The following is a 19,298-nucleotide window of genomic DNA, read 5'->3' on the forward strand; positions in this document are numbered from 1 at the left end:
ACTAGAATCCAACTTGATAAAAGGAATAATTAAACGCACTAAGATGCAAGATTTTTAAAAAAGAGTATAAGAGATTTTGAAATAAATTTCAAAAACATCATAAAACTCGGCTTCGCTTGGTTTTTCCAGATTCATATTTCAGTTATGATTTCAAGGCTTGTTTAAACGCACTGTATCCAAAATTTTGAAAAAGAGTATAAGAAGTTTTCAGGCTTGGTTTTCTAGGGTTTGAATTTCAGTTTTTGATTCTAATATTTGATTCCAATATTTGAATCCATTTTTGTCCCATATTTTGTATCCAGCACTGGAAGTAGTGATGTACTACATCTCTAAGGCAAATTTGCCTCAGAGTGTAGTACATTACTACTCAGAGCCATTTACTGATTATTGGTAATTCTAGGGCGAGGACATGTAAAAGCCAGCCAGTTGACAGTAAAAGCCAGCAATTCGTCCCCAGAGCTCAAGATCTATTTGGACTGCGCCAATGGATTGCGGGTTCTGGGGACGAGAAATCCCTACAATAGAGTCACGCGATGAAACTTGACGCGGTACATCATATTACATCAATTCTTTTCCTTTATTCCAGGGTCGTAACCAGGTATATTTTTCCATCGTTAATCCCAAATTTTAGCTCTTAATTTTGATTTCTGATCCCCAAAATGTTCCAACATCAGATCCCTGATTCCATTCTGATCCCATCAGATTGGCCGACCCGGATCCCATGACATGCCATGACTTGTGACCCGGGATCCCGGTGGGATTCCCGGGTCCATGATCCCGATCCCGAGGCTGTGATCCGTGATCCATATACCTGGTTACGACCCTGCTATTTTGTTCGCAAGGTCTGCACGCAATCTGATGTATTATGCCGAAATACAAGTTGACCTACTTTCCAGTACGAGGAAAGGCTGAAGCGATCAGGATGGCTTTAACAGTCGCCGGTGTTGAGTTCAAAGACGTTCGGGTCGCTCCGAAAGAGTGGTTTGCGAGCCTTAAGCGATGTGAATACTATACAAATGTAGGCCTGTTAATTAACTTTGTATACAAGATCTAGCCCCAGTTAAACCAAATATCATATCACGGGGCCGCTATAGGATAGAATAAACTTTTGCTGAAAAGATCACATCGTCCGTAAAGCGAAGTTTGTTAGCTTTTATGTTAATTTTTGACCAAGCACTAGCAGTCACGCAAACACAAAAAATATGGAAGAAAGCGATGCCGCTTAATATTGGCACGTAGCGGAAAATTTGTCGATCCTGTTGAATGAAACGAAACTTTTTCAAAAATTGGCATAAAATACCTCCTAGAGCAACTTAAAATTAGAAAATTAGCCAGGTTTGTGAGTTAATCGCAAAAATATAGCTTCGCAAAGTCGGGAAATTTTACACGTTTGTGCCCCGGGGGTCTGCAGACAAGCGTACCGTATGTAGAGTTTGTAGAACCATATTTTCGCTATCTTGCAAGATATGACTCTCACACTTGGCTACTGCACAGATTTTTTGGTGCTCTTTCCAACAGGATCGACAAATTGTTGACTTTGGTTAAGTGGTATTTTGTATTTTGTAAACTGTTTTTCTTCGATTTAGACTGACTAATATAATTTGAATATTTTTTTCAAAATTTCATGGTTGGATTCATTGTTTGTTTTGGTTAGCTGGAAAAAGCCCTTCGGAGCAGCTACCATTCATGGAATTCGACGGCAACGTCCTCACACAATCCAAGGTTATCCTAAGTTATATCGGCAAGGAACACAGTAAGTACATGCGAAGGGTGTTAATAAAATAAGGATCACACCGGATCGGATCGGATCGGATTAAAATGACCAGAACTTGATTATTAGTCTCCTTCGCAACCGTTCTTTGAGCTCGTCACGCAACGTTGCCTCTTAAGTGTCACAAGAAGTCTTCTAAATTTTTTTATATTTTTTTTTGTGTGTGTGTGTGCGTAAACTATGCTAGAACTGTGAGGGTACATCCCCCGGGAGGGATTCTATATATTTCTGGGTGGGGGTGTGCCGCTGGGACTCTGAAACCCTTACCCTACACTAGACCCTCTTCAGCTGATTTCGCAACCCTCTACTAAACAAAACACCAAAAATCGCTACCCTATCCCAGACTTGCCGTTTTCAGAACTGTATCACTATTTGTGTTTTTAATGGAAAACCATCTGTCAACAACGTTGCCGCAATGATTTTATTTACGTTTAAGAAGGCCTCTTAATTTTCCGAGTTTCTATTTCTATTCTGGACTTTATTCCTCATACTACTGATCAGTTTTCCGGCAAATAAAACCCTATTCTAGACCAAAACTCGCTGATTTCTATACCCTATCCCATACTAAACTGCTTGAACACCATACCCTTCACAGCCGCACATACCTATACAGCTCATATATGGGAGTGCCCCCTTCCCCTCCGGGGTACACTCACTGATCAACAAAATAACCGATAAAAATAGAAGAAAGGCATAAATTCATTCTCTAAGATGTAAATAAACCGTAATCAATGGGTTCTATGCGATTATCATCCAAGTAACACTGTCAAACTTGAAAACATTGGCCCGACTTTTTAAAGTTTAAGGCCACTTTCTTCTCACCAACCCTGATTTTCATGACTAGTACACTACGTTTTAGCAAGACGCAGGGCCAGGCCACTATTAGTCGATTTCCAACTTATACCAACACCTTCATTGAATTTTCAAGTAGCACTAAATTTCGGTGACACTGCCGCTTTAATTATGAGATCCGACTGACAAAACCCCGATCGGATTCCAAAAAGTCGGATCGCCGTATATTCCCGCCAAAAAGTGTTTCCCGGTGAAAGACAAGAAACTTAAGCTTTGGGATGCCACCAGATGACGCGACAATATAATTTGTAGTTCTTGTGACTTTTTATTGGATCCGATTCAAGTTTGTAAGTCGAATCCTATCCAGTCTAAAATTAGCCTGCGTAGCTAGCGGTATTGTTGGGTATTAAAGCGTATTAAAGCGTTGCTTCGCCGCTTGCTGGTGGGCGCTTTAATACCCAACAGCTATGCAGGCTAGTCTAAAATTTGTACGATCGCGTCTGGGTTTTGTCAATTCACTCTGATCAGAACCGATCCGGTCCGATCTTGGTTTTGTTAACAGAACAGCCAGGATAATGGAGTTTTGATCTTTTGTTCCTGTCATGTATTTTTTGGTTGTTGTTGTTGTTTACCCACTCCCCAGTACCGCGATTTCCCGAAATGACGCTAACTCGCCAAAATTGCCCCAAACTGGCCTAATCGCCCCTAATCTAGCCCTACCTAAAACAGAACCATCCCTTTTCTATCGATTTTCTATACAAACATTTATCAATCGAATCTTGGTAATGCAATACCTCTTTATTTATAAAAGACAAAAAAATGGGATGTATTAATCAGTAGTGCAATGCTCGAGTCAGAGAAGAAAAGCAAGTTTATACAAACCTAGACATGAATGAAGCAAGAATCACGTTCGGCGCATTCTCTTCTAGTCAGTGCTTGGGCTGCCTGTGTAAATGGCGGTATTGTTTTTCATCTTCAGAATTAGAAGCATGGCGAAAATGGCAACGAAAAAGGGAGGAGCTCTCAACCAACAGTGTAGTCGCAAAACGCAAAATCACGCGTAAACCATCTCGCCATACACACGTTTAATCGAAGATAGATACGGTAACTGAAAATAACAAAATTACAAACACAGAAATGAGCATAAAATAACTTACAACGAACGACATGAGAAAAACAGGAAAACGACAAACCAAAATAAACGAGAAACTTACAAAGACGAATGTGACCACTGAAAAAAACATAAAAGACGAACTGTAAGCTTGGAACTTGACCATAAACTCGAAATAGACCGTAAACTCGAAACTTGAATTGACTCGACTGAATAAATGACACGCAACAGAATATATACCAATATGCAAATAAAAGTAACATGTACAGAAATAGACTAAAAACAAAGGGAACTAATTAACACGAAAACTAACACGAAGCTATGACACTAAAACTCAACGAAACGAAAATTCGGGCGCTACAAACAGTCTTTGTGTTAAAGAAAAGCGAGGGTTTAAAGATTTTACCCATCCATAATATACCTGGTGAAACCTCAGATTGTATTCCAGGGATTTGATCATCCACGAGGGTATTGCGCGACCCCGCAAACGGACGATAAAATATAGGAAAAAGAATTAAGAATCCTTTGCTCCTCCTCCGGAAACGAACGAGAAAATTATGGGGCTACCGAAAAATATTCTTAGAATTACACGACCCTCCCGCGCTGTTGTCATAAAAACATACTGTAATACGAACTCCTACGGATGACAATTCGGGGATTAACTGTTTTGCTCTCGACAAATCAGAATCGAGTAATTTTGTTAAGTGTACTACGAAAAGGCCAATGTTTTCAAGTTTGACAGTGTTACTTGGATGATAATCGCATAGAACCCATTGACGTTCATTTGCAGCCCTTTTTATAGCACTTCAGTTTTTCCCATTGTTTCATTAATTTTAATTCCCGAATTTAGCGGCCTTACTTGGTCTTTAAGTAATCCATGGCGAGGGGTAATTACAGTTTTGTATTGAAAAGGGAATCTTCCCCTTTAGATCTTGCTCCAGAAGGCAATCTCAAGCAGGCCCAAGCGGACATGTTGGCTAATGCGATCAGTGACTTAGAAGATAAGTTAACTTTGGCATTCTATGAAAAAGACCAAGAAAGAAAGGTAAACTGACCTTCAGTGCCGTTTTATGTAAAGGAATCGATCCTGTTACATGCATGGAGGCAAACAACAACAACAACGACGACGACGACGATTACGACATCATCATCATCATCAACAACTGAACAACAACAACAACAGGGGTGAAACTAGCCTATAGGTCCGCGGGCTCGGGCCTACAATTTTTTTTTAGCCGACTTGTATTTTCAAAATCTATTATTTAAACAATAGAGTGTTTCTGTCGAGGAACTATCGGCTGATAGTTGCCCCCACGGAAATTTGATGTTCTTAAAACAAATATTAGCCCGAGAAGCGAAGCTTCGAGGGCTAATATGCTAGTTTCAAGAAAATCAATTTTCCAAGGGGCAACTATCAGACCGATAGTTCTGAGACAGAAACACTCTATTGTTTTTATTGTTCGCGCACCCATACAAAAACGAGCATCGTGAATTATGTTTTACTTTTCAGGATAAAAAAAAAACTCAATTGAAAGCCGAAATTTAACAAACGAAACAAAACCAGACAAGAAACCCACTAAATGCAGTGAACTTGGTTGGGTTTTTTTTGTCTGTAGGCCCGCTTGTTTACAAAAAAATTCACGGGCGGGCACTATCGATCCGGGCATTTCTTTTCGGCGGGCACTATTTTAACAATAGAGTGTTTCTGTCGAGGAACTATCGGCTGATAGTTGCCCCGCGGAAATTTGATGTTCTTAAAACAAATATTAGCCCGAGAAGCGAAGCTTCGAGGGCTAATATGCTAGTTTTAAGAACATCAAATTTCCAAGGGGCAACTATCAGACCGATAGTTCCAAGACAGAAACACTCTATTGTCTTTATTGTTCACCACTTAATTTTCTTCCGCGCGCACATACAAAAACGAGCATCGTGAATTATTTTTACTTTTCAGGATAAAAAAACTCAATTAAAAGCCGAAATTTAACAAACGAAACAAAACCAAACAAGAAACCCACCAAATGCAGTGAATTTGGTTGGGTTATTTTGTCTGCAGGCACGCTTGTTTACAAAAAAAGGCACGGGTGCGCTCGGGAGGGCACTATGGGCTAATAGTGCCCTCCGGCGGACGGGCACTATCGCGTCACGTGTTCAATTTAAACCAATCAGAATCGGAGAAAATTTAGTGGTGAACTATAAGGGCTGATAGTGCCCTCCGGCGGACGGGCACTATCGCGTCACGTGTTCAATTTAAACCAATCAGAATCGGAGAAAATTTAGTGGCGAACTATAAGGGCTGATAGTGCCCTCCGGCGGACGAACACTATCGCGTCACGTGATCAATTTAAACCAATCAGAATCGGATAAAATTTAGTGGTGAACTATAATGATAAACAGTTCAGGTCGAAGCACTTTCAAGAAGAGATACGAAAGCATTACATCAAGGCCCATCAAGTAAGTGAAAACTCGAGAGCGTTCTCGAATAGCCAGGTGACAGGCAAGCGCACAATTGCATGTGCCGTTAAAGACGAGTACGTTTTACTTAGAATGGAAATTGGCTCAATTCTCAATTATGGAATCATTGGAAAGCCCTGAAAAATACTTTCTCCTCACTGAGTGATGGAGAAAGTATTTTACAGGATCTTTTTTTTTTACTAAAATATTTTCCTGGATCCGTACTAGAAGTTGCGGTTCTGTTTCTTTAAAAAGCTGGCTACGCCCCTGACTACGCCCTTGAACACCAATAACAACAACAACAACTGACTATAACAAACATGCGCGGCACAAAAGGCTGCTGGCTAATCGGCATTGTAAGCAAGGTAACGGATGACTCGGTCGAAAAGAAAAAAGCAATCATCTAGCCAGTTGGGACCCTGAGCTTTCTTGGAAAAGCTGGCGTCTACCAGGAGCCCTGTGTCTACTTATTCAATTTACATTTAAAAAAATAGATGAACCCAGCGACAAAAATAACTCTGAAGCCGCGCGAAGGAGAAAACCAATTCTCTGAGTGGTACGTCTAACAAAAAGGATTCCGAATTAACTCTGAACCGATGCACGTAAACAACTTTTCCGGTGAAGTAAAAAAGCTCAAAATATTTTGTTTTGTTTTGCTTTGTTTGTGGTCCAAGTTGTTACAGTTTCCCTCTTATTAAGAGCTGAGGGTAATTATTACCGAACGCGAGCGAACACTGGGGAGAGTGCAAAAACCCCGTGGGTAGGGCGGTGGGGTGCACTCTCCCCAGTGTTCGCTCGCGTTCGTATGAACCAAGATCGGACTGAACGACCGATCACTACGACTTCATGAAAAAATAGGGAACTGTGAACAGTCTAACCTTAAGCTTGTAATTTGCTTATACACGTGCAGAAGTTCGCCGTACCTCTTTGTAAAATGTACCGGTTACCTTAATTGACGAGGATTATCTGTAATGTATAAACTGTGTTCTAAACACGGTGTTGCAAAAAAAAAACTGTATCAAACGGTCACTCTCTATCAAGGGATCAGTTCTAAGAGACCCGCAGATTAATCTCCTTAATTATTATAAATTTGACCTGCACTAAGCGTGCGGTAACCTCTATTAAGCGATCGCGGTCACCTCATCGACTGACAACAACTTGGCTTGACACTGAAGATGACTTGCGCTCAGTTTGTCGACACGAGATGTAAAGTCACCAACAACAGTTCTTTTCAGAACTACTCTCACCCAGACGATAACACAATACGAACTACTGACACTCATGGGTTCAAACCGTGACATTGTTATTTTGATTTTATTGTACATCTTATTTATTTTTCTCGCCAGGAGAAACTCTTACGTGTTGTAAACGATGAAATCATTCCAAGGAAATGTAGACATTTTGAGAAGTTTTTATCAGCTAACACAAAACAGGGATTTTTCTTTGGAGATAAGGTGAACAAATAATTTGTACAGATTATGTAAGTGTCTCACTTCTCCACAAAGGTACCCCAGTGCTTTTGTTTGTTTGAGGGTCTGAATGGGGTTTAGTGTTTAGTGTTATTTGTCCGTGTTTGCGTGTTTGCTGTTACATTGGCCAATTTTTTAATGTTTACTGTTTTCGGAGAAAATACTGTTAAGTGTTTGGAGGTTCTCTTGAAAAATTTAAGCATTGCAAATTCTTACCTGCTCTTTAAAAATCGGATAAAATCACTCATGAACTTAGAGAATTTTTTTTGGATTTATCTTTGGAAATCTTCGGTAGTCTTCGAACATCTTCGTTAGTCTTTGTACATCTTCGGTAGTATTTGAGAATCTTCCGAAGTCTTCGGAAATCTTTCGAACTGATCGGAAATCGTCCGAAAATGGTCAAAAACTTCTTCACATACTAAACAAAATAATATTGGCTCTTTTGGAGCCGTTTTTGTTTCTTTTTGGAAAAAATGTTTTTTGTTAAAATGCCTAAAATTTTACTGTTTCATGTTACAGAGGCAAAAAATTAAGTGTTTAGTGCTATCGAGGTACCCCCATTCAGTCCCTCTTGTTTGCTTTCTGGGGGAAACAGTGACATGGACAAGTACGACAAGTAACTTTGAAGGGGGTACCCAAAAGAGAATTAACTGCAACCAAACCAATTAACTAAACGTAAAGAAGTGAAATATATTTCACAAAATCAGACACTCTATGATAAACTAGGGTCCGACCATTGTCTTCGTCCGGGCGGGGGGGGGGGGGGGGGGACGAAAGTCGGCACCTTTCTTTAACGGCATTAATAGCGGTGCCAGGAAACGGTGCAAGTCTGTGTCAATCAAGCCGTTACTAAGGATGACGTCACCCAAAGTTTTGTTTTTCTCGGCAAAATTTAAATATCAATGACTACATGGTCCTACATGCGTGTGATATGCGAATAGTTGCGATTTTTACGTTTGATATTTCAGATATTTCATTTCAAATAGTTATTGTGTTTTGTGTACGGTCAAGACCAAAACATGCGAACTAAACAAAGAACTTTGTTAAACTATTCACTTCGCCCTTAGCAACCATTCGATAGCTACTGCGCATACTCGGTTGCCCGGAACCGCTTTGCCGCATTTTTGAGTCATGTTACAAAGGAAGTTTCTCTCTTTTTTTGAAAAATTTCATGTAAATTGGGTATGAAGATCCCTTTGAGGAATTCAATGAACTTTATTCAATTTTATTCTAATGGTCACTGATTTTATACATGCAATTCTATTCCACAGCTGACTTATGCCGATATCGCAGTGTTCGCGTTTCTGAACAGCTATTATCTTAAAGGAAACGCTGAAGAAATTCCCGAGCAACTGAAGGAATATCCTGCTTTGTACGCTTGGTACGAACTGGTCCGAACACAGCCTAAGATTCAAGAGTGGCTGAAGAAGTCCCCTCCTGGTCTCATACCAGGGGTCTTTTATTGAAGCGACAAGAGAATGAAACTTAAACCGTTGATTTTTAAACCATTTTTATATTAAAAAGTCATTTTAAAGTTATGTTGCCCTCATTTTTTGCCCCTACGGAATACCCGTACTAGCTGGCCCAGTGGCCATGGGAAGCCCGGGTTTTTCAAACAAGGTTAATTAGACTAGCCTAGAGGGAAAGCACATATTGTATACAGTCAACTCTCTCTAAGACGGACACCTTCGGGACCAACCGCAACTGTCCGTCTTAGAGGGGTATCCGCCATGTAGAGAGTCGAGGTAACATGGCACCAGTAATTCTGAGATAATAAAGCTAAACCTTTGCACAATACAACAATCCTTTGCTAACTGCAACAAGACTAAAATAATAAAAGGACCGTATTTGCTTGTTAAAACATAATTAAATTGAGAGCTTCTACAAACTGAAAACGACCTCTTTGGTGTCCATTCACCCGGACCATTCACCAACACAGACATGTAACACGTTAAGGTGTCATTGTTTGTGGTTAGTAAGCGTGGTATACACGTATCCTTAGGGCGCTGACTAACTTTAAATTTTCTTTAAGTCGATACGAAGTTTGGAAGTATTTTCACTAATAAAACATGATAAAAAACACTTCTCAAGTGTCCGTTAATGATTTCAAAGTGTCCGTTGTTTGTCTTAGAGAGGCGTCCGTCTAATAGGTAGTTTGGTTACAGTAAATGACTGAAACACGGCAGGGACCATCACCAGGTGTCCGTCTTATAGAGGTGTCCGTTAAGAGAGAGTTGACTGTACTTACTTTTATGAAATCACGGAAAAGAAATGGCGCCTTCTCGTGATGCGAAGAACGTGTCCCCACTAATGGAAAGACGACCTGTCCGTCCTGGGAGAGGGTGGGGTACTACCTTATAAACGCTATACGGGTATGTGCCGCTGGATGGGGTCCCATTTTTTGACCTTCTAGCTCAGGTCAGTGATGGGGTCCCAAATTTGGCCTTTTAGTCGGAGATAGGTGTCGCTGAAAGGGGAAAAGTTGAAATTTATAACTTTCTGTTTAAATATCTTGAATTAGTTCGTTTAGAAATGTGCGAAAATAAATAGCAGATGCTGTAGTATTTTGGAGAAAATTTAAAAATAAAAACATCCTCTTCACTTCCAGTGTGAGATAGAGAATACAGTTCAACTCTTTAGTGTGAGATGGGGAAGCATTTTTTTTTTTTTTTTTTGGGGGGGGGGGGGGTCTAAGACAGGGTAGGAGTTCTTAGATCCCAGCGGAGAACTTCTACCCCATCTTTTTCAATCCCCCTCTCCCAGGCCGGCTTTACAATGTTTCACAGTTATAAAAACATCTAACTTTCAAGATGAGCTTGAACCACAACTGAGCGTCAATCGATTGTTTTGTTACTAGCTGACCACAAGTGGTTTACTGATAGAGGGTCTGAATGGGGTTTAGTGTTAAGTGTTATTTGCCCATATTTTTTAGTGTTTTCTGTTACATTGGCCAATTTTTTAATGTTTACTGTTTTCGGAGAAAATACTGTTAAGTGTTTGGAGGTTTTTCATGAAAAAATTAAGCATTGTAAATTCTTATCAGCTCTTCAAAAATCGGATAAAATAACTCATGAACTTAGAGAAAATTTGTTGGATTTCTCTTTGGAAATCTTCGGTAGTCTTCGGTCATCTTCGTTAGTCTCTGGACATCTACGGTAGAGCTCTACGGTAGTATTTGGAAATCTTCGGCAGTCTTCGGAAATCTTCCGAACTGATCGGAAATCGTCCAAAAATGGCCGAAAACTTCTTCATATACTAAACAAAATAATATGGGCCATTTGAAGCCGTTTTTTTTCTTTTTGGAGAAAATTTACTGTTACAGTCAATTCTTTACTGTTAGTGTTAAAATGTCTAAAATTTCACTGTTTCATGTTACAGAGGCAAAAAATTAAGTGTTTAGTGCGTTATCGAGGTACCCCCATTCAGACCCTCCTAATAGAGGGATGATGCCAAGAGAAGGATTCTTGATGCCCCATAATATATTTTTTTTATCTATTATATATAGTTTCTCTCCATGATGTGACAAGTTATATGTCTAGCTACTTCTGATCGAGGCTTCGTCCTCGCTTCCAGGACCACACGAAAAACCAACCGATTGGCTTTCGACCGTTGTTTGTTTATTAAGTCTGCTGCTGATCTTGATCTACACCAACATCCCGCTACAATTTGCTCCTGTTTGTCAGAGTGGTCCTTGCATAGTTACAGAAAATTTTGAAATCTATTGTTGTTGTTGTTGTTGTTGTTGTTGTTTACTACAACTATATTTACGGTACGGTTACAGCATACCTTGAAGGGGTGAATTTTCTTGTTTTTTTCTTCTTCATCGTTGTTTGTTTTGTCTTCTTATTGTCAGCCTATCACGTACCAGTTTTTCATTTTAGTTGTGTTTAAATTTTGTAACCGTTTGTTTCCATACTTACTTTGCATTGTATGCCCCTGATGAAGGCTGGTGTTGTTCAACCGAAATATTGGGCCAAAATAAATTTATAACCGTGATCAATCCCTAGCTGTTTGATCAGCCCTACATTTAAAGTTTGTAGATTTCAAGAAGTTGCTCTTGGAAGATGCCCGTGTATGGTATGATTTTGATCGTCATCAATTAGTCTCTTAACTTTAATAGTTTCGACGCGATTGGATCGAGAATCGGCGTGACAAAAGTCTACTTGCGTTACACTTACCTCACAGCACCCACCCTCCCCAATGCACACCTCGCACCTTTTGTCACGTGGCCAGTTCAGGGTTCCAGTCGCGAGTCCTTCAAAAGAGCGATCGATTCGTAAATCATTCGTAAATCATGGCTCAAAAGTCGTACAAGCTTACTTATTTTCCAGCCCGAGGACGTGGGGAATTCATTCGGCTCGCTTTTATAATCGCCGGAGTGGAATTCGAAGACTGCCGCGTTGACAAAGAGCAATGGGCTACCTTGAAAGCGGGTGAGTAGTTCTCAAGGGATTTCAGTCATGCAAATGTTTACGACTGGCATGAAACATGGAAATATGAATTAATTTTAAACGACCGAAACCCCACAAAGAAACACTAGAGGGGTAAAAGCAAGCAAGGGAAAAATTGCAGAAGATGCATGCCCAACTTACAATTCGTGCAGTTTGTAATTGAAGTGTAACTGAACTCTAACAAAACCTCCATCGTAAAATCTCAGTGGTAAACCTGTACCAACCGATCGTTACTCAATCTTCGAACATTTGATAGAGAGTCGATTGTTGATCACTGACATTTAAGGGTTTCGGACTCATCAGCATGGCCATTCCATTTTTTGTCCACATCTTCCAAAATATCTCCTTGCTCTGCTCCCCCCCCCCCCCCAAAAAAAAAAAAACAAACAAATACAAAACAAAAACAAAACAAGAGCTCTTAGAGCTTACAACTGCGCTGGTCTCGTGAGCACTTTAGGGGAGCCATGTGGGGGGGAACAAAAAATGCACCCCCCCCCCCAAAACAAGATGGTAGGAAAACACCTTGCGTGACATTTCATGGTTGACTTGTTCCATCCGAAATCTATTTAAATATTTTTCTTATATGCTAATGCTGGCCAAATTTAATTCCCACGATCCTGATCCGTGAAACAAAAAAAAACTTTTAAATCAGCATCCAGTGTTGTCTTGAATTACCGTTTAAAGATTGAATAACCAGCTCCGAAAATGGAATATTGGTGCAAATAATTAAATCAAATTTGAGAAAAACACAAGACCTATGTTTTGCTGAATGGGAATTCCCCGGAGAATTAATTTAGCAATGACGTAACCCTTGCAAGTCAGGGCATGTTTGTCTCAGTGGTTTTCCATCAAATTTCAGAAATCCTATAGATGACACAGCTCCAAAAATAACGCTAAAAAGTCGAACATTTCACACTTAACATGCTAAGTTTAAACCAGAGGATTTGTTTAGTTTCTGTTTGTGGCAGATTTAAACCTTTCAGAGCATTGCATGATTCTTGCCGATCAGTGCCTTGTGAAAGTAAAAATTTGCTTACACCAGCACATACCAGGACACAAACGCAATGTAAATAAATGTAAATTCTTGCCCGCTAAAGCGTATTTTTTTAAAGCGAGAAATTTTAGTATTTTCTTCGATTCAAACGCTTCAAAATACTTCACACTGAATTTTGTAAGTAAAGATCAATGGCTTCGCAAAGATTTGAAAGGTAGCTGATAATAGCTTTGAAAAATTACGTGACTCGAGGTCTAGGCGATCGAAACTGAAACTTATCATGTCAGCACATTCTTTTACACCAACGTAATGGTATTTATTCACAGATTCTGGCCAACTGAAATATATTTTTCTTTAGACGCATGAAAATTTAGAATTTTCTTTTAATAAAATGCTTCAAAATTGTATATTTCACACTAAACATTTTTTGTAAAGACAAAAAATAAGAAAATTTCTCCATTTGTTACTGATTTGTAGCTTCTAAACATCGCGTGACATTAAGCATAACCGAGTGGAGGTTTGGGACAGGTCACCGACAAAACGAAAAATAATAAACCCCGTGTAGAGCAAGAACTGCGCAGCGCAGTTAACAACAACAATCTGGTTGAAATATATGTGGCGACTCTGCGGAGAGACGGAGCTAGCTCTTACTATTTTTGACACAGAAACAAAATTTTGTGGTTGGCATACAAAATATTAATGGTAAGGTTTATGTTCGTTTCTGGTTGAAACTAGTGGACAACCTTCAGAGGTTGTCCTGCGATTCTAGTTGAAACAAACGTGGAATTTATTTGCACGGTTTCCTAGGTCCAGTCTCCCTTTAACAATAGGAAATTAAATTACAAATGGTAAGAGCCATCATTTTCGGTTGATTTGCTGATAGGAATTTTTGTTTTGTTTTGTTTTTTTGGGTGGGGGAGGAGACTTTATGGTATGTCTTTAATTAATGGTCAGACTTTAACTCTGGAAGGTCTTTTCTAAACAGTGCTAGTTATAAGTTGCAACAGAAAACTATACCACTTTGCCCATAAAAAATGGTAATATTTTACCTTAATACTAGAGATTTTTGTTAACATAAACATTTCTTTACAATAACATTTATTTTGGTAAAATAAAGTAGTTTCTTGCTTATGAATGAAAAACAAATCACATCCCTGGAAAGTGGCAATTGTCACATGGTCTCAAGGGTCTGAAGAAAGCTTGAGGGCTCTTTCACATCATTCTATTCAAGTGGAAAGCTTGACAGTTTTTTCCAAGCTTCTTTTGGCTGGTGGCAACAACCAAGCCTCTCATTTTGGATACAGGATTTTCAGTCCCTTTGAAACCCAACTTTTGGATACAGATTTCAGCCTCTTTCGGAACTCATCTGACCATCCTTGATGCTGTCCTATGAAGGCTATGTCCCAGCATTATTGACAAAGCTCATCCCACACCCTCCCCCCCAACACACACACACACACACACACAAATTCGTAAAGTACATGTAGTTGAAAAGCAAATCAGAAACCAGACATGGGGAAATATATTTTCTTTTTGTTTTTGAAAGGAGAGCAAAATTTCCTTTATTGAGCATTGTGTGGTTCCAGAAAATATCCATACTTCCCCCACAGAAGGGATTGGAAATTCCGGGGAGAAGTGGGGGTCACAAAGACCCAAAACTTTAAAGCAATGTATCAAGCTAAATTGGAATTTCCAGAGGGGTGGGGGGGGGGGGGTCATAGGGCAAATCCCTTCCGTTGGGGGGGTATGGATATTTTCTGGAACCACACATTTGAAATTCCATGTTGTTTCTGGAACTTTATATCTTACAAATACTGTATGTCTTATAGAGCACTCAAAATTTCAATGGCATTCTTCTGTTATTCCAGGTGTTGTTGTATTTTTATTCCTGTTTGCTTATTTGCTTGTTTCTTGTTGCAGCTGGCAAGAGCCCATTTGGTCAATTACCGGTATTGGAAATAAAAGAAGCTGGCAGTTCTGAGCCTATCGTGATGTGCCAGTCTGTTGCTATTTTGCGGTACCTGGCCAATGAATTTGGTAAGACTTAATAATATAGTATTAAATACTGATTTTTCAAACCTCCAAGAGGAACAAGAGTTGGTTACAGAAATCAGGAGTTGGAAAAATTGGTGTGCCTTAGGTAGGGAGGGAGTGTTTGACTGACTGATGCAAATCCAGGGCCGTACCTAGGGGGGGGGGGGGGAGGAAGTTAACCCCGCTAGGAAAATTAAGAAGCTAAGAAAACTAAGCTAAAAAAAACAGTTGCCCTGCCAGGAAAACCTGCCCCTGTAGACAAAAAATCCTAGGTAAGGCCCTGAAATCAAATTGAACAACTTCATTTGGATCGAGTTATCAGGATGTTCAAGAGACTGTAGGGTTAGAGAATTTGGGATTCCACTGTAGATGAATAAAGAATTGCCATGTACTGAATCCAAATGCAGATTTAGATAGAGACATGGAAAATTCTTTGTTCTCTAATAAACATTCCAAACAAAAAATATAATTATACTCAAACAAAAAGTCATGTGTAGCAGATTTGTTTTTTGGAATTTTACACTGTAATTTTTCCACTGTACATGTTGTAATAACAGTAAACTGGTTCTTCCATGTTCATACCCTAACAATTTTTGTCATCAGTGTTGGGTGGTCTTCAATTAAAGAGGCAGGACACGTTGCCTGACACATTTTCTCATTAGCTCCCCATGTAGGTGAAGAAAATAATTTAATCATTTTTATCAGAACTGATTGTTAAGAGGCATGGTGTGCTGGACTATGGAACTAGCAGTCCAGGCTAATAATTAAGCCTTAGCCGGGGTTACAACAGGAGTTGTGTTCTTCAGCAATACACATTACTCTCATAGAGGGGGGAGGGGGGGGGGGATAGGGATACAGAAATCTACCAATCTGTGACATATTTTAGCCCATGCCATTGATCCACCATGTTCACATTCAAATGTAGATCCATATTACTTGAAAACTGTTTATGGTATAGTGTTTAAGACTTGAGACACTTTTTTGCCATTTGTTCAAAAAGTGTCTTATCAATGCAGCATTTTGCAACAAGTCTCATCTGGGAAAAGAAACCTGGTCAAAATGACAACATACCATTTGTTGATCTGAAGGAATATGGGGAAGGAAAGATGTGGTTTAAATGGAAGGGGCGCGGCTGTGCTTTTTAAATAGATAACTTGCTACAAAGAAGGTCCACGGGGCTTATTAGAGATGGTAAGCTTCTTTGTGGAGAGGGGAGGGGGAGGGGGTCAATAGAATATTATAGATAAGTTTATCTGTCCTATCAGGAAAAAAAACAAAAGGAATTATTTGCAGCCCTGTTACATTAAAGTTCTTTTCTAACCTTACTTGCATGTAAATTGCAATGTTTCAGACTCTATTTGATTTTTTTTTTTTGCATTTTTTTTAACATTCAATTAAGCTTTTGTTTAACTCTACATTTTTAAGGCCTGTCACCAGAGAGTAACTTGGACAAGGCAGTGGCTGATATGGTTGTAGATGGTGTAATGGACATCAGAGCTAAAAGGGCAAAATATCATTTTGAAAGTGACCCAGCTGAGAAGGTTGGTTCCATGCACATTTACACGTACAGGGTAAAAAGGTTATCCTTGAAAACCCCAGTATCCACATACAAATTCCCCCGACTGATCTCCATATGTTTTTTTTATAGCATTAATAAATTATTAGCTGGGAAAATTTGTTAAAGGACCAAAGCAGCACCCTTTGTCCGCATAACCTTTTCTCTTGATGAAGTACATGTATCGATATTGTGTGGAGAAATTTGATGTTGTTCACTCTTGGGACATAAGAGTTAAGTCTATGTTCGAGCTTAGTGGACAATTATGCTAGAGCTTATCCCAGTTTCTATAACATTAAGCAGCTAGGCGTACTTCTACTCCTCCGAGGATGGGATGCTACATGTAGTCCATCACAGGGTTACTCCCAGCATTAAATTTTTCATTACCCATTTTTTTCACCTGGACAGAGTGAGGCAACGAGGTTTGAAAGTCTTTCACTTAGAGGTTGACCAAAGCTGTGCTCTTAGTATAATTGCAGGGTGCCCAAAGGCTGTTTTAGAAATCTTGGGTGCCCACAGGGAGCAAAGGAATTGGGTTAGAAGTGATCAATAAAATACGTCTTACCTCTTTGAAATGCACTCAAGTTTGCGTATATTTTATCCGTAATCAGCCCATTATGCGACCCAAAATGCACTCATTTGCAACGTTCCAATGCTTCGAATCTCAACAAAACCCGTACGATCGTTTTGACCGCCATTAGTTTGAAATGTATCGACCGCTGACTGATTTGATTGTGGTCTCTAAAGGCGGTGTAACGTATGCAAGAGTGCATTTCAAAGAGGTACTAAGACGTATTTTATTGATCAATTCTAACCGAACTCCTCTGCTCCCTATGGGGTGCCCATCTCTTAAAATCTTTCATGATAGCATAGTTATACCAGTCATTCAAAGACAAAAGTAAGTCACCTGTGGCACTCAGGCTCTGCTAGAGCACACAATGAGAACACAATGCAGTGATCCTGGCCAGAGCACAAACCTACATGTATCAACCTAGAGAATGAAAAAAAAAAATAAATTAAAAGGCTCAGAAAAAGTAAAAAGGAAGGTATTTTTTTATCTTTAATAAGCTTGCCTTTCCTTTACACCCCAAGGCAACCTCATTGTCAGGATCTGACAGACCGTGAGAAGTTACGAGGCTGTAATATTCCCTAATAGTAACATTGTAATAATTCAATGATTAACTATCTTCAGTTTTTCACCTCCCCCTTCCTCCCCCCTCCTCCCCCATCTGCTTTGCCGGTTTGGTTTATTTATTTTAATTAATTTTAATAATCCGACAGGAAAAACTCACAAAGGAGTTTCAGGAGGCAGATCTCCCTAATGCTCTAAAGAATCTTCAAAAAGTGTTAGAAGCCAACGAAGGAGGCCATGGATTTTTCGTTGGCAAAAAGGTACCATTATGAATTTTCATGATTAGTAACATTATTATTTTTGTCTCAAAACGCTTCAAGTCAGGTTCAAAATGATAATCCTCCTCACAAATTCTTATTGTTGTGATTGCTTTTGTTGTTAGTTCTGAGATTTTGGTGTGGTTATTCCACAATCAGTGAAGTTATTGACTGACTGACTGACCGCCTGACTGACTGGCTGGCTGGCTGACTGACTGACTGACTGACTGACTGACTGACTGACTGACTGACTGACTGACTGACTGACTGTCTGAGTGACTGACTGTCTGACTGACTGACTGACTGACTGACTGACTGACTGACTGGCTGTCTGACTGACTGACTGACTGACTGACTGACTGACTGACTGACTGACTGGCTGGCTGGCTGGCTGGCTGACTGACTGACTGACTGACTGACTGACTGACTGACTGACTGACTGACTGACTGACTGACTGGCTGGTTGTCTGGATGGCTGACCAACCAACCTACCTACCAACTTCAGGACTGGCATTCTGATTGATTGATTGTTTAATTGTGGTTGTTTAATTAATTGATTGATTAAATAAGACACCTCCTTAAGTCTTCTCCTTATGAAAGGTTTGACTCTGTTTGACTGACTGACCGACTAACTAACTGTCTGGCTGGGTAGCTGGGTGGCTGACCTGCCAATTGACCAACCAACCAACTCACTGACTGACTGACTGACTGACTGACTGACTGACTGACTGACTGACTTATTGATTGATCCAGTGATTGATTGATTGACTATATTATACATGAAAGACTACCTTATGAAAGTTTTGACCCTGTTTTTTTTCTTCCTCAGTTAAGCTATGCAGATATCTCATTTTTTAACTTCATGAACAGCTGGATCGCTAAAGACAAGATCAATGGCTACCCAGCCGAACTGGAAGGTTTCCCTTTGTTACGTGGACATTACGAGCGCTTCCGAGATATTCCAGCCGTGAAGAAACGTCTGGAAACCAGGCCTGACTCAGTGTTATAAATAAAGGCCTTGCATGGTTGTTTACTTGAAAAGTGAACTTACGGTAGCTTTGAATGATAAGTATAGGTAGAATTTTTATAAGAATTGTTTGCTAACTTTGTTATGCAAATAAAATTAAAGAAAGAAAAAGCATTGCAGTGTTCAAAACTTTCATGTGTGCTGAAAAAACTCAGGGAGGACGCTTACTTTACTCCCCGTCCCCGTCCCCCTACCCCGCTCCCTAGCTCGGTCGGTCGGTCGGTCGGTCGGTCGGTCGGTCGGTCAATCGGTCG

General features: G+C 39.8%; 2 protein-coding genes across 2 annotated transcripts; both read left to right on the forward strand.

Moving 5' to 3' along the window:
- The first annotated feature begins 817 nt into the window (after nucleotides 1–817).
- Nucleotides 818–10,179, forward strand: LOC144666427 (glutathione S-transferase 1-like). Its single transcript, XM_078527861.1, has 5 exons — nucleotides 818–1,001; nucleotides 1,655–1,753; nucleotides 4,604–4,719; nucleotides 7,472–7,579; nucleotides 8,866–10,179. The coding sequence occupies exons 1-5, from the start codon at nucleotides 866–868 to the stop codon at nucleotides 9,058–9,060; spliced, it is 654 nt and encodes a 217-aa protein (XP_078383987.1). The 5' UTR covers nucleotides 818–865; the 3' UTR covers nucleotides 9,061–10,179.
- Nucleotides 10,180–11,820: 1,641 nt separating this feature from the next.
- LOC144666425 (glutathione S-transferase 1-like) lies at nucleotides 11,821–19,174 on the forward strand. Its single transcript, XM_078527859.1, has 5 exons — nucleotides 11,821–12,027; nucleotides 14,960–15,076; nucleotides 16,499–16,614; nucleotides 17,910–18,020; nucleotides 18,847–19,174. Exons 1-5 carry the CDS (start codon nucleotides 11,889–11,891, stop codon nucleotides 19,024–19,026), a joined length of 663 nt encoding a protein of 220 aa, XP_078383985.1. The 5' UTR covers nucleotides 11,821–11,888; the 3' UTR covers nucleotides 19,027–19,174.
- Nucleotides 19,175–19,298: the final 124 nt, after the last annotated feature.

The sequence above is a fragment of the Oculina patagonica genome, chromosome 9 (assembly GCF_052425735.1).
Source record: "Oculina patagonica isolate OP01 chromosome 9, crgOcupat, whole genome shotgun sequence".
In the NCBI taxonomy this organism is placed as follows: Eukaryota; Metazoa; Cnidaria; class Anthozoa; order Scleractinia; family Oculinidae; genus Oculina; species Oculina patagonica.

Coding starts and splice junctions, on each gene's coding strand:
- LOC144666425 (XM_078527859.1), top strand. CDS start 11,889: ATGGCTCAAAAGTCGTACAAGCTTACTTATTTTCCAGCCCGAGGACGT. Junction 12,028..14,959: donor ATGGGCTACCTTGAAAGCGG/GTGAGTAGTTCT, acceptor TTCTTGTTGCAG/CTGGCAAGAGCCCATTTGGT. Junction 18,021..18,846: donor GATTTTTCGTTGGCAAAAAG/GTACCATTATGA, acceptor TTTCTTCCTCAG/TTAAGCTATGCAGATATCTC.
- LOC144666427 (XM_078527861.1), top strand. CDS start 866: ATGCCGAAATACAAGTTGACCTACTTTCCAGTACGAGGAAAGGCTGAA. Junction 1,002..1,654: donor GTTTGCGAGCCTTAAGCGAT/GTGAATACTATA, acceptor TGTTTTGGTTAG/CTGGAAAAAGCCCTTCGGAG. Junction 4,720..7,471: donor AAAAAGACCAAGAAAGAAAG/GTAAACTGACCT, acceptor TTTTCTCGCCAG/GAGAAACTCTTACGTGTTGT.